Source organism: Plecotus auritus (assembly GCF_963455305.1).
Source record: "Plecotus auritus genome assembly, chromosome: 7".
NCBI classification, from domain to species: Eukaryota; Metazoa; Chordata; class Mammalia; order Chiroptera; family Vespertilionidae; genus Plecotus; species Plecotus auritus.
Window position 1 is genome coordinate 77,149,860 of NC_137774.1, and position 12,248 is coordinate 77,162,107.

General features: G+C 40.2%; 1 protein-coding gene across 2 annotated transcripts in view; it reads right to left on the bottom strand.

Moving 5' to 3' along the window:
* USP7 (ubiquitin specific peptidase 7) overlaps positions 1 to 12,248 on the bottom strand; it is a 70,212-nt gene that overhangs the window by 20,277 nt on the left and 37,687 nt on the right. For both annotated transcript variants that reach the window (XM_080677104.1, XM_080677103.1), the window contains 8 exons: positions 9,204 to 9,402; positions 6,855 to 6,993; positions 6,119 to 6,207; positions 3,598 to 3,706; positions 2,591 to 2,721; positions 2,046 to 2,100; positions 1,003 to 1,083; positions 810 to 900 (listed from right to left, as the gene is read on the bottom strand). In XM_080677104.1, coding sequence (XP_080533230.1) covers positions 810 to 900; positions 1,003 to 1,083; positions 2,046 to 2,100; positions 2,591 to 2,721; positions 3,598 to 3,706; positions 6,119 to 6,207; positions 6,855 to 6,993; positions 9,204 to 9,402 — 894 coding nt within the window. The remainder of the gene's footprint in view (positions 1 to 809; positions 901 to 1,002; positions 1,084 to 2,045; positions 2,101 to 2,590; positions 2,722 to 3,597; positions 3,707 to 6,118; positions 6,208 to 6,854; positions 6,994 to 9,203; positions 9,403 to 12,248) is intronic.

The window sequence follows — 12,248 nt, forward strand, 5'->3', positions numbered from 1 at the left end:
CAGAAATCACACAGGTGATAATAACTTAATGTCCTTGGCTACAAGTTTTATTAACTGTATCCCATTATGTTCAGAAAGATAGCCATATTACTAATAGGTACTGGAAAAGGTGACCACTTCATGATCGTCAGTGTGAATTAAAACCCAGAAAGCACCATACTCCCACCAAAACATTCAATCTGATAAGTGACAGCTCCCACACATTGCTAGGGTGGGGGTGAAATTGATAAACCCCTTTGGGAAACTAGCTGGCTTTATCTATTAAGCTGAACATATGTGTACCCTGTGAGCCAGCAATCCCACTCAACATAAATGTGAATATATACGTGCCCCGGAGACAGAAATAAGCATGGTTAAGGAGCTTATGCCTAACAGCTTCACACTGAAAACAACCCAGACATCTATCAAGAAAAGATGGTTTCAAAATGCTTGTAATACATTTCCAAAGTGGAATGCTGTAAGCTAATGAAAATGACCGAATTATTGCTACTCACAACATAGGTGAATTGCACAGAAATAATGCTGAGCAAAGTGAGAAAGGCACTACATCCTACATAAATATTTACCACATGCAAATACAACCTATAACAGGATGTTAGAAACTCAAGTAATGGTTTCCCCTGAGGAGGAGGCAGTGATGGGAAGGGCCGGGCAGGGCTGTGTATGTATGTTCACAGGGTGAGCTGTGCACTCAGCGTTTGGGCACGTGGCCGTCTATGCTACAGTTCAATGACAAGCACTTCTGCAAGGAAGCACTGAACCACAACAGAAATTACCAGGCAGCAGGCCACTGTGTGCATACAACTTACTGTTTTTCTTTCCTTTTATGCTCAGCTGGATGTCATAATAATCTTCTCTCCTATCAGATCGATAGTCCACCTCTTTACACTGGATATAGGACTACAAAGGAAGGGGACATGGTGTGCGTATTATTATTAATCAGAACGCTGTTAGCATTTTAAAGTATTTTGAAATCATTCTTGAAGAGAGATAGCCACATACCACCATTTTGCCTCTGAATAATTTAGGTATGGTGCCTTCTACACACGTGCCTTTCATCTTATTTTCCACATTATCAAGCAACTGGAAGACAAAGTTTTGGCTTTAGGAAAACATTATGTTTAATAAATATTCAGTAATTTGCAACTTGACTAGGAAATTTCAATGGTCAAAGAAATTCTAGACTATAAATATTATGACCTTTGGCATGCAATTATCAAAAACATACAAAATCTTCTTCCTTGGTTGGGTATTTACAAAAATATCTACATGCAATAGTTGAGATTAACTCTCTATACAGCCTTTGGAATGAATTAGTAATCTGTAGTGCCTTTAGAAGCATTTTTTATATTCATTTTACCTCTGTGGAAAAGCATGTAAATTGAGCACTAAACTTAACTCGTATTGGTCCACACCAAGAGATTAATGAGGTTGAGCCTGTCAACAGGATTGACTGGTTTGTCCATGGATATTTAATGAACTGGATTCAACCCAGCTAGTGCTGCAAAAAAGAAAACACACCTTGCCCAGCCAATCACCTTGAATAGCCATGTCATGTTGTATGTTTGTGTGTCTTTCATCACAACTGGAAGAATGGGATTTGCTAGTGGCTCGAGCTGGTGTGGGGGAGAATCACCCACACAGAGCTCTGCCTCAATCAGAACGTCTGTGCAAAGGAGGGGCCTGGACACTGCAGGGCAGTAACAGAAGTCACCCTTCTGAAGTGCAGCAGCGCAGTCAGGGCAGCTACGTAGCCAACCTGTGATTTCTTTTATAACAACTCAGGTAGATATTCCAGGTTAACACATTAAACGTATGCTACCTGCTATTTAAATTCAAGTTTCCCCTCATACTTCCCTCTCAAATAACTTATTTTCATCCTTTTTGGATTTTTAACTAGATAGATACTGCTATTTCCTTCTGGCCTAATTTTGGTCCTGAACAAAGATGGGTATATCTGAATTATAGTGACATGAGGTAGGTCTGAGGTTTTACTTGAAAACAGCTGCAGACACAGTAGTATACAATGATAGCTTAAAACTTACCACTCGACATAGCTCCTGAACATCATGTTGCATGAAGCTATCTAAAGTTTCCCACCTTGGAAAGAGAAAATGAACGTTTATATTGAAACTTTGAAATTTCAAATAAGAATAAATTAACAAGCAGCTTGGATTTTAAAAACTACACAGTAAAATAATTGGCCACTATTCTTAAATTCATTTTCTGAGAAGATTATTTGGGGGGTTATAATTAAAAGATAAACTAAGTTTTATCAGGACACCCAAATGTTCACAACTTTATCTTGTTCTAAACAACTTACTGCAAGGGGAGGTCATGTTTGCAAGTAAGTACACATTCACTTAAAAACTATACATGTCCTTTTCCTGACAGGTAAAGCTTTAAGTCGTGACTTATTCCTCAAGCAATTTTCTAAAGCCAAGTCCCTATTTTCCAACGAAGTCAAATAAAATGCAATGATAAAAACACTCTGACATAATTAAATGCCTACACTACGCTCCCTTTCTTCTAGCAACTCACTCATCCATAAGAAAAGCCATAGAATGGAAAGGCAGATTTGAATACCTACCCAAATGACTTTGTTAGCTTTTTTGTTCCTACAGGCTTATCGCTGTGTTGTAGTTCATAGAACACCCTCTGCAATGCTAAAGGGACACTTTTGGATGAATCATCACCCTCTGTTGGCATCATGTACACGGCCTAAAAGAAGTCATAAAGGTGAAATTTGATGTGAAAGTATACTTTCTAATATCACAATGGCTAAGGTAGTTTAATAAAGGCTTTTAGTTATCCCCTAAATAGGCCAGAAAGTGTGCTGTTTTTTTAAATCATAAAAGTCTTTAGAAACAAACTAGAAAAAAAACAAGACAAAAAAATTTTTTAATTACCTATAGCTCACCATCCAAAAGAAAACCACACTTATGTCATACTTCTCAGAGCAACATTTTAAAACTTAACATTACTTGTAAACAAAAGATTTGATGAAACAAATGCTACTGAAACTATCCATAGTCAGCTATCCCCAGGATAAAATCCTTCTATGGTAATTAACTAGAAGAATAGTGCGAACATAATAGAGAGCCAGCAGACCAGCCAGTGGTGCCCCCGAACCAGGAGTCCATGTTGCCTGCACAGCTCCATGCTGCTCACGACTCTCCTACGTTAGATTCAAAGGAGGTTTGTTCTGGCTTAACTATTCTTACAAAAATAAGTTTTACCTATAATAGATGAAAATTATATGTCACAGCCAGGAGTTTTCTAACTGAAGAATTTTTTATAAAGAACTTTTCAAATGATGTTCATGGCTTTCTAATTTAAAACAAACCCATATTATTTCTAGCTCAAAGTTAGGATCGTTAGCTGTAGAGAAGTTCTGATCACCCCAGTTAGCTTTCAAAGTGTCCAACACCGAAGAATAAAAATATGCACAAGCATAAAACAGGGGCTCTTTCTGGAGACAGCACTGTGGTACAGGAAGAAGATAAGACAAAGGTTGGCGAAAGAATTTTGCTTGTGCCTTAACACTTGAGAGAAAAGGGTGGGTGGAGGTTGGGGAGAGAAATACCATCCATTTACCTTTCGTAGTTGATTTGTGAAAAATAAAGTCTGCAGCAGGCTGTTCATGTAACAAGTCGCTCCCTGATTCTTTAAACCGACATAGCCCGTGTGCTTCTTTGAATCCCACCTACAAGATCAGTTTGAGGTTGAGGGAAAACTGCACAGGACACCCCCTTGCTTCTGCAATGTGTGTGGAGCGATTCAACTAGATGTCAACATGGTGGCCGACATTTCACTTCCCACCATTCTGACACAGGAATGAAGGCCAAGCATCCCTCCAAGATAATAACTCATCAACTAGGCCCGTGACACGGAGGACACCAAGGCCAAGAGTTCTTATTACAGGGTTCCCTTCAATGGTCACTGACTGTCCGCCCAAGTGTGTGTGGACCAGAGCTAATTCAATCTCAGTGTTCAAGAAGCAGCTTGAGACACTGTCTGCCGATAGTAGCATTGCCATCATTTACCAAGATCAGCACTCACAGACACGGCTTAAATTCTACATACTTCTATCAAACTGACCCCCCCCCCCTGTGGTTCTATTACATGCACATGTAGGTCACGTGTAGTCAGCAAGAAGTAGAAATAGCTGAGACCCCCCCCCCCCTTTTCTGTAATCATATACACAGGAAAGATAAGCATGTATACTGGCAAGTTCTGATGCAGACTTTTAAACATCTATAGCTTTTTCTCTTAGTCTTTTCTTTTGGTGGTTGGTTAGAAGATAGATTTTTTTTTCTCTCAGAGTTAATGGTCCACCCCATCCCACCCCCGCCAAAACAGGAAACTGAAGAGGATACCACGTGAAAGCAGAACAATCCCCCACCTCCATCTCCACCTTCCTGTGTGTGTGTGTGTACAGTGCAAAGACATAAACGTGATCGCCACTAAGTGTGACCAATCCTAGAGGAGATATTTATTATGAGGTCAGATGTCAACAGTACTTTGAATTCCAGGGCTAGTTCATGGCCTTGCAAACACACTCAGGTGTGTCAAAATGGCCCAGTTAAAATTTTCACATGTGTGTAAAAGTAATTTTTTAATGCAAGAATCACAAATTACAGATTGTTATTTTAAGAACTATAACCATAAAGGTGATAATGGTTGAATAAGTTTTGACAAGTGTGGCTAAGCCAATTAATGTTTTGATTGGTAAGGCTGAAAACCCCAATCTACTTTTTAAAACAAGAGACATAGGGATAAGTGTTTTTAAATGAAGGGGGTGGGGAGATCAAAAAACTTAATTAGCAATACCTTGTTTCAGCCCCCCACTTGATATCAGAATACAGCGTGTGTGTTTTGAAAAGGCTACTCAAAAAAAGCCTAACTGCTCCGGTATCAGTCCAATTAACATAAAACTAATTAATGTTATTTGCTTTTTAAAAAATTGCCAGTGCCACCCCCAGGCCACATTAGCCAGGACCTGGACTAAGTAACAGCTCCTTCAGGGCCACTCCACTGTTCTCTGTCCCATTCCATCAGGGTCAACCAATGGTGCACTCTTGCCAAGAGGAGGGCCATATAGAAACAAAATATCACAAGCAAGACACTGGAATCTGTCACTTAACTTCTTCCTGGACAAAGTATTATTATTTTGCTTTGGGCCTTAAAAAGTGTGTTGGGCCCAGCTGATGTGGCTCAGTGGTTGAGTGTCGACCTATGAACCAGGAAGTCACAGTTTGATTCCCGATCAGGGTTGTGGGCTCGATACCAATCCCCAGTGGAAGGCGGGTAGGAAGCAGCCAATCAATGATTCTTTCATCACTGAAACATCATTAATGTTTCTCTCTCTCTCTCTCCCGCTTCCTTCCTCTGAAATATATTTTTATTTTAGAAGTGTTTTTCTTCTATAACATGATCCCAATTTATCATCTCAGCCTTCAGTTCTACTCTTCACACTTTCCTGATACTCTGCCCAATCCCAAACTTTCCTGCTGGTGTCTTCACTCATGTCGTTCTCCCTACTCCCAAATTCCACTGTCCCTCCTCATCACCCAGTCACCCAATCCACTCTTTAAGGCCAACACTTCCTCTTGCACACAGAACTTCCTGGATGAGTGACCGAAGCATCTCCTAGCAGGCCCTCCTCTAAGCTCTGTGGCACCCCACTCACTACTTCACTGATCAGTGGGCTGGGCCCCCTTCAGGACACGCTGATGCTCCCAAATTTGTACATCCCTGACCTCTTCAAAATAAAACAGAGCCACTCCTGCTGTAGTTATTTACATACTGGTCTTACTCCTTTACCAGACCAGCATGTACATTCTTTGAGGACAGAAACCCAAGGCTGTCTTCTTGACCCTAAATTATATTCTTAGTACACAGCAGGGTCTGGCATAAGGAAACTGCTCTATAAATCTACTAAACAAAGCAGTGAATGTGAAGCTGCATATATGTCTGTGTGTTCCATGTGTGCCAATGGGGCAGCAGAGAGGGTGCTTATCTGTAAAATACATGCATCTCTGATAGTATGCGAATGTTGCCCTCACTACAGCACAAAACACATTTCATAACAGCACCCAATTAAAGAAAAACTTACGCAACTCCATGGGGAGCATCCGCCTGTACAAAGACTTCAAAAGTCACTTTGTCATCATCTATAAATCCTTTCTCAGGATCAGTCACTTCCTATAAAAAAAATTTAAAAAAAGAATATTCAACTTGCATAAGATCACACAAATGCTCCCTTCATTCCAGCAAGGTAATTATCCCAGTGTCCTGTGCTTAATAAATTAAAGTGCTACTTTTTCAAGCATCCCAATTATGCTTCATTTTGTAGTATTCTTGGTTTATTTTAAACAGTGTTCTTTAAACAAAAGGAGGAATCCCGGAGGCAATGGAGGTGCAATGCCAGAGCATAGAAATTAAAGGATCAGACTCTGCTCATCAAAGCGGGGATGGAGGTTCCAGAGAACTCATGCTAGGAGAGTATTTCCACCTCTGCAAAAAGCACCCACAATGAACTGACTTGAGAATTCAGGAAGGTACCTACAACCACCCTGGCACCATGTCTAACTGAGGAAAGGACCCCAATTGGTATTATTTCTTTTAAAGGAAATGTACCTATCAGGAAAGCTATAAACTAACTTATCAATTTTGACCAAATGTTGAGACTTGAGTCCTGTTGGCTGCTAAAAGCTTAGCTAAGAAACAAAACCACATATAGATACCTGGCCAACTTTTTCTAAAATAAATAGAAGGCCTTGAAAAATAAAAGATTTAGGGTAACACAGAATGATGCTCAGGTTATTCAGGCTAAACCCACTGTTACTTACACTCCAGGCCATAAAATTGGAAAATCCCCAATCATTTTCTTTATGGAAGAACAAATGACTAATACGACGACTGAATGACTTCTCGTCATCTCTGTAATTTATTATCTTCAGCACCGCTTGTGCATGACAAGACCACGACCTGTTTAAAGAAAATAATCTAAGACTTAGGTAACGTATTTCACTGATGTTTACATTTTTAAAAACACAGCACACAAAAATTCCCATACTTATTGTTTTTCTCTTTTGGAGGGATTGAGAAGGACACATTTACCTTTAACGGAGAAAAAAGCTGATAGGGTTTTGGGGTGCTCCTATGTACTGATTGGTTTTATTATTTTATTAATTTTTCAAAAGTTTACTTCAAGTTTCTTATGGGTATATCTATAAAGTACATGTTTAGATTTTATAAGAGACTACAGCTTTGGGGTCAGCTTACAGTCTATTGATATTCTTTGAAAAGGATAGGAAAAGCCCTAGCTGGTTTGGCTCAGTGAATAGAGTGTTGGCCTGCAGACTGAAGGGTCCCAGGTTTGATTCCGTTCAGGGCACATGCCCAGGTTGTGGGCTCAATCCCCAGTGGGGGGCATGCAGGAGGCAGCCAATCAAGGACTCTCTCTCATCATAGATGTTTCTATCTCTCTCTCCCTTCCTCTCTGAAATCCATAAAAATACATTTAAAAGAAAGAAAAGAATAGGAAAAAAATGGTTCTACTAATAAAGATGTCATCACTTCTAAGAATCATTCCTGCCCCTGGTGGCTCATAGGTGCTGTAGCTGTCAAGTTCTCAAGAGTACCTCCCACACAGGCCTTTGACAGGGCTGCACCAGGGGTTCCTGAGAAACTCTAAGCATGGGTACCGAATCACAACCAAGAAACATGGCAATAGATGCTGTCAGTCACATTTTGGGCAGAACACAAAGGGCCTCTGGATCGATGCTTAAAAAGAAAAAAGATACTGGTGGGTGTGACTCAGTGGTTGAACGAGGACCCATAAGCCAAGAGGTCGCTGGTTCAATTCCCAGTCAGGGCACATGGACAGGTTTCGGACTCCGTCCCCAGTAGGGAGTGTACGGGAGGCAGCAGATCAATATTTCTATCTCTTCATCCCTCTCCTTTCCTCTCTCTGAAGAAAATCAATAAAAACGTTTTAAAAAACAAAAAGATATGCCACTCTACAAGTCCACCATAAGGTTTACAATGCAAGTAGAGCTTATAAAGGAATGTTATGAATGAACTCTGAACGGGCTGCAAACTCACTGAAATACTTAGCACAGCAGGGCTATCACCTCGGCACTTCCACTTGCTCTGGATCCTTATGCTGGATGTGGATGGCTCACTGTGCTTCCCAACTGTTCAGGCTAAAGCTGTGAGACTAGAATCTAGCCCAATACTCATTAGATCTGATCACAATGTGAACATAGGGGGAAAAAATTTTAATCTGAATACAGCCCTGGCTGCACCATAAAATGGGCTTGGCACTTCCTAAAAATTCAAGTAAAATAAAAAATAAAAATGAGCTGTGTTCCCTGGAGCTTTAGCAGAACTAGAACCAGTGCCCTCTGGGGAGGGCAACCTTCCCCAGGGGGCACCAAAGAACCACAATCAGGAGGTGACAGGGAGTCTATGCAGATGTGGTCCAGGAAGCAGCTTGGTGACAAAGTGATCTGGAATCCCTTCAAACAGTGTCACAACTAAGGGAACTGATAAGCACTGAACAGTGACAGTTTTTAATTAAAGGAAAGAAGAGTAAAGAAACTTTTTGTAAGTAGGCAGAAAATGTGAAACCTCTAATCTTTGGCTTCACCTCAATAAGAAACCACCAAGACACTTCTTATTTCTAAGGACATTTTATAGTATACCTCTTTTTAAAAATTACATGAATAAAAATTATTCTCTAAAGTAAGCCAAATAGGCTCATGTTGTAGAACCCTCCCATGTTTTCATTTGAATTTTTTGAATGACCCATATGAACTGATTAACACAAAATGAGAAAGATGTCAGCCTAAATAATTTTTCTTAGCCAAAATTTTCCCCTTGGAGACTTACTGCTGAAAAGAAATTAAGCCTGGTAACCAGTATTCAGCTAATCCACTGGGCCCTAATTCCGTGTTCATACAAACTTTAGTTTTGTAAATGCAAGAAAAATACATATCATTTTAGTTTGGATATAATACCTACCGGTGAGTTTTAAAGAGGGAAATGCATTTAATCTAATTTAAAATCAAAGGACTGTAAAGGCAGTAAGGAAATTTAAAAAAAAAAAATTCAAAAAGAGGCCAATCAAATTTGACTTCCAATGTATTATAACTATCTGTGGATTTGTAATTGCATCATTTAAACTGTCTTACGTGGAATCAGATTCAGCATTGCACTGGAGAAAGAATCCTACGCTTTTTTGGTGTGGTCTGTCTGGATAAAAGCGTGGCATCACCATAATCTTCCATGGCAGATTTCGCACAAAACACGGAGGGCTAAGGACCGACTCACTCAGTCTGCTGAAGCGCTCGACAGTGAACTGAAAGGTTGCCTCGGAGCGCCAACTCGTGTCTGCAAGAAAACATGTGACTGTCAATCAGAGCCCGTAAAACAGCCCTGAAAGCACCAACAAACAGGAATAAACTATTCTACACAACATCAACTAGCTGCTAAAACCTAGCTCTCTGGAAAAATAACATCAGCCCAATTTACTAATAACCTAAAACAGCACAATGATATGCAGCTTCTGTGTGAATGAAACCCCAAATTCAGGAGGCTAACAACACACACCTGCCTTCCCTCCTAGATTTAAGAGTCCAGTGTGATAAGAACAGCTATTCTACTTCTTACTTCTCACATAATTCTTAGTGCGTGGAGGAGCTTTGGAGAGAAGGGATGAAACATGTGACATCTGTCAAGGTCAGGGGTTGCGGAGGAAAAGAAAAAGCCTTGAGACTTGGGCTGAGCTGAAGAGGAAAAACAAAGGGGGCGCTGAACTTGCAAACACAGGTGGCCTTTTGGCTAAAGGGCTATTCCCAAGGAAGCGCGGCACTGTTTAGAGACAAAAAGATTGCTGAAAAGTTAGCCTACAAATAAAGGTTAAATAACTTCATTAGTTCACAATTTTTGTGAAACATCAGCCTGGACTCCCTAGCAAAAAAAGAGAAAAAAAAAGGGTATTCTTTATTACTCAATGAGACTAAAGGGCAATTTAAGGAATTAGGATTTTCTCCAATAAAAAGCAATGTGTTGTTGTAGTGCTTGTTAGTAGACATTCAACTAATGTCACAAACTTTAGAATTCCAGCTTTTACTGATGGTGGCTAGTTATTTACAATTGACACAAGCACCGGATTAGCTCTGACAAACCCAGCAGTGTCCATATTGACACTTCTCAGACTCCTTGTGTGAAGGAGTGGTCCTCCCAAGGCCACCCGCCAATCTATCACTGCCTGCACTTCATGAATAAAGCATCGTAAAACTGCCACAGCAAGGTACATGTTTCTAAATGCTTCCTCTCACTTTCTGTACCTATCCCCTTGCAGATTGGGAACAGTTCACAGACGGGCAGGGGACCAAGGGCCACACCTTGAGGAGCCACAATTAGTTTACAGAATAGAAGGGGCATGGAACTTTTTTTAAGAATCAGGTGCTATTTTGACATCCTGCCCGACTGGCTCCTGAGGTACCCAATGAGACTGGAGGCTTAGGGGAAGAAGAGTGGATTAAGAGAACACTCCCTCCCTTCATCCTTCAGTCTCCAAACTGCACCGAGACAGCTGAGTGCTCAGGATGCAGACTTCTCAGTGTACACAAACTACTTGATTTGTGACTAACTGAATTTGTTCTTAGGAAAACATGTCCATCAGCCCTCATGAGAGGTTAATATTCTTCACCAAAGAAAGAAAAACCAAATGTACATGTGACAGCATTTTTACCTTCTTTTAAACACTCTTTCTTCATCCCTAATAATTTTTCCTACACATGACACTGCTCGGCAGTTTACAGTGAAGCCCTTTAAAAGGAGAGTAGCTGAGCAGGGGTTAGTCACATCTAAGAGGTGATCGCATTCTGAATTCAAGCCTCTCCTAGTGGCAGGCAACCCTAATCCCCTTAATGGATAATAAAGTCCACTGAAAAGGCAAGAAACTTGCTTAAGAGAGTGGTGTCTAGAATGGCTCAGGAGAAAAGCAGGCCACTTTTTCATAGACACACAGATCACATTTGAGTGGTATTTAAATTCTGCAAGTAAGCAAGGACAGCTAGTACTTAATTCCCACTTGATAGACAAGGAAACTGAGGCTTCCTGAGGTTTACTGGCTCATCTTATCTCAGGTGTTTTACAAAGTGACCACGGGAGTTTTAATACTCAAGATCTGTCAACGCTAAGCACAATGACCCTGCCTCTGATTTGTAGGATGCCATTCCAACACTCCACCAAACACAGATCTCAATAAAACTGACCTGTTTTACACTAATAGAGGAACTGAACAGAACCAAATGAAAAGCACCCCAGGACACTCACTCCTGGGCCTAAAGATTTTGAGGCTGCAAGGTCTCACCTCTCTTCTAATTATGATTTTGTTTTCAGATACAATTCAGCTATAAGTAGGATTAGATTCTTACATAGATTAAAAACTGACACATATCAGTGCTTTTCTGTTCTTCAGAATTTAAGTCAATTTCTAAATTCAACTTTAAATATTAAATAGGACCCAACAATAGTTGAAGTCAGCGTGGCACTGAGTCCATGCGATGGCAGGCCCGACAGAGGCTCAGTGCCCTGAGCCTGGTGCCAACCTGGCTCATGGTACTCAGTTCACACTTGTTGAATTATACACTAGATGTGAGATTCTGCCTCACAATGAAGGCACATCTTTAGAACTTATCTTCCTAAACAGGAAATTTAATGTAAGATTTCAAGTAAATAGAAATCTTACTCTATCACTAAAAATTATTTATACTAATTTAATAATTCAAAATTATTTTGAATACAAAAAGATCAAAATAAGAGAAGCTTACTTGAAACCCACCTTTGACAGATAAGGCTGGCCTGATAAAGCCCTATAAGGAATTACAACAGGCTAATATAAGTGTTTGCCCAAGAAAATGGATGAAAGGTCCTTGGGATTCTATGTACAATTTTTGCAACTTCCTGTGTCTATAATTACTTCAAAATTAAAAATGTTTTAAGAAAGCAGTAAACCTGGAATTATGAAGGATACCCCACATCTTGCAGTATTAGTATTTCATCCAAACAAAGACACTAAACTGCCAGGATGCCACAGAGCACCTATCACTCCAAGAATCTTTCTATTGTAAATAATAGAACAATGAGCTGTGTTAACTGCTGCCATCAGACATCCTCAATCAGAAAACTTGATAAGCCGCTACTTTCCCATCCTGTCTCCGAAGAGC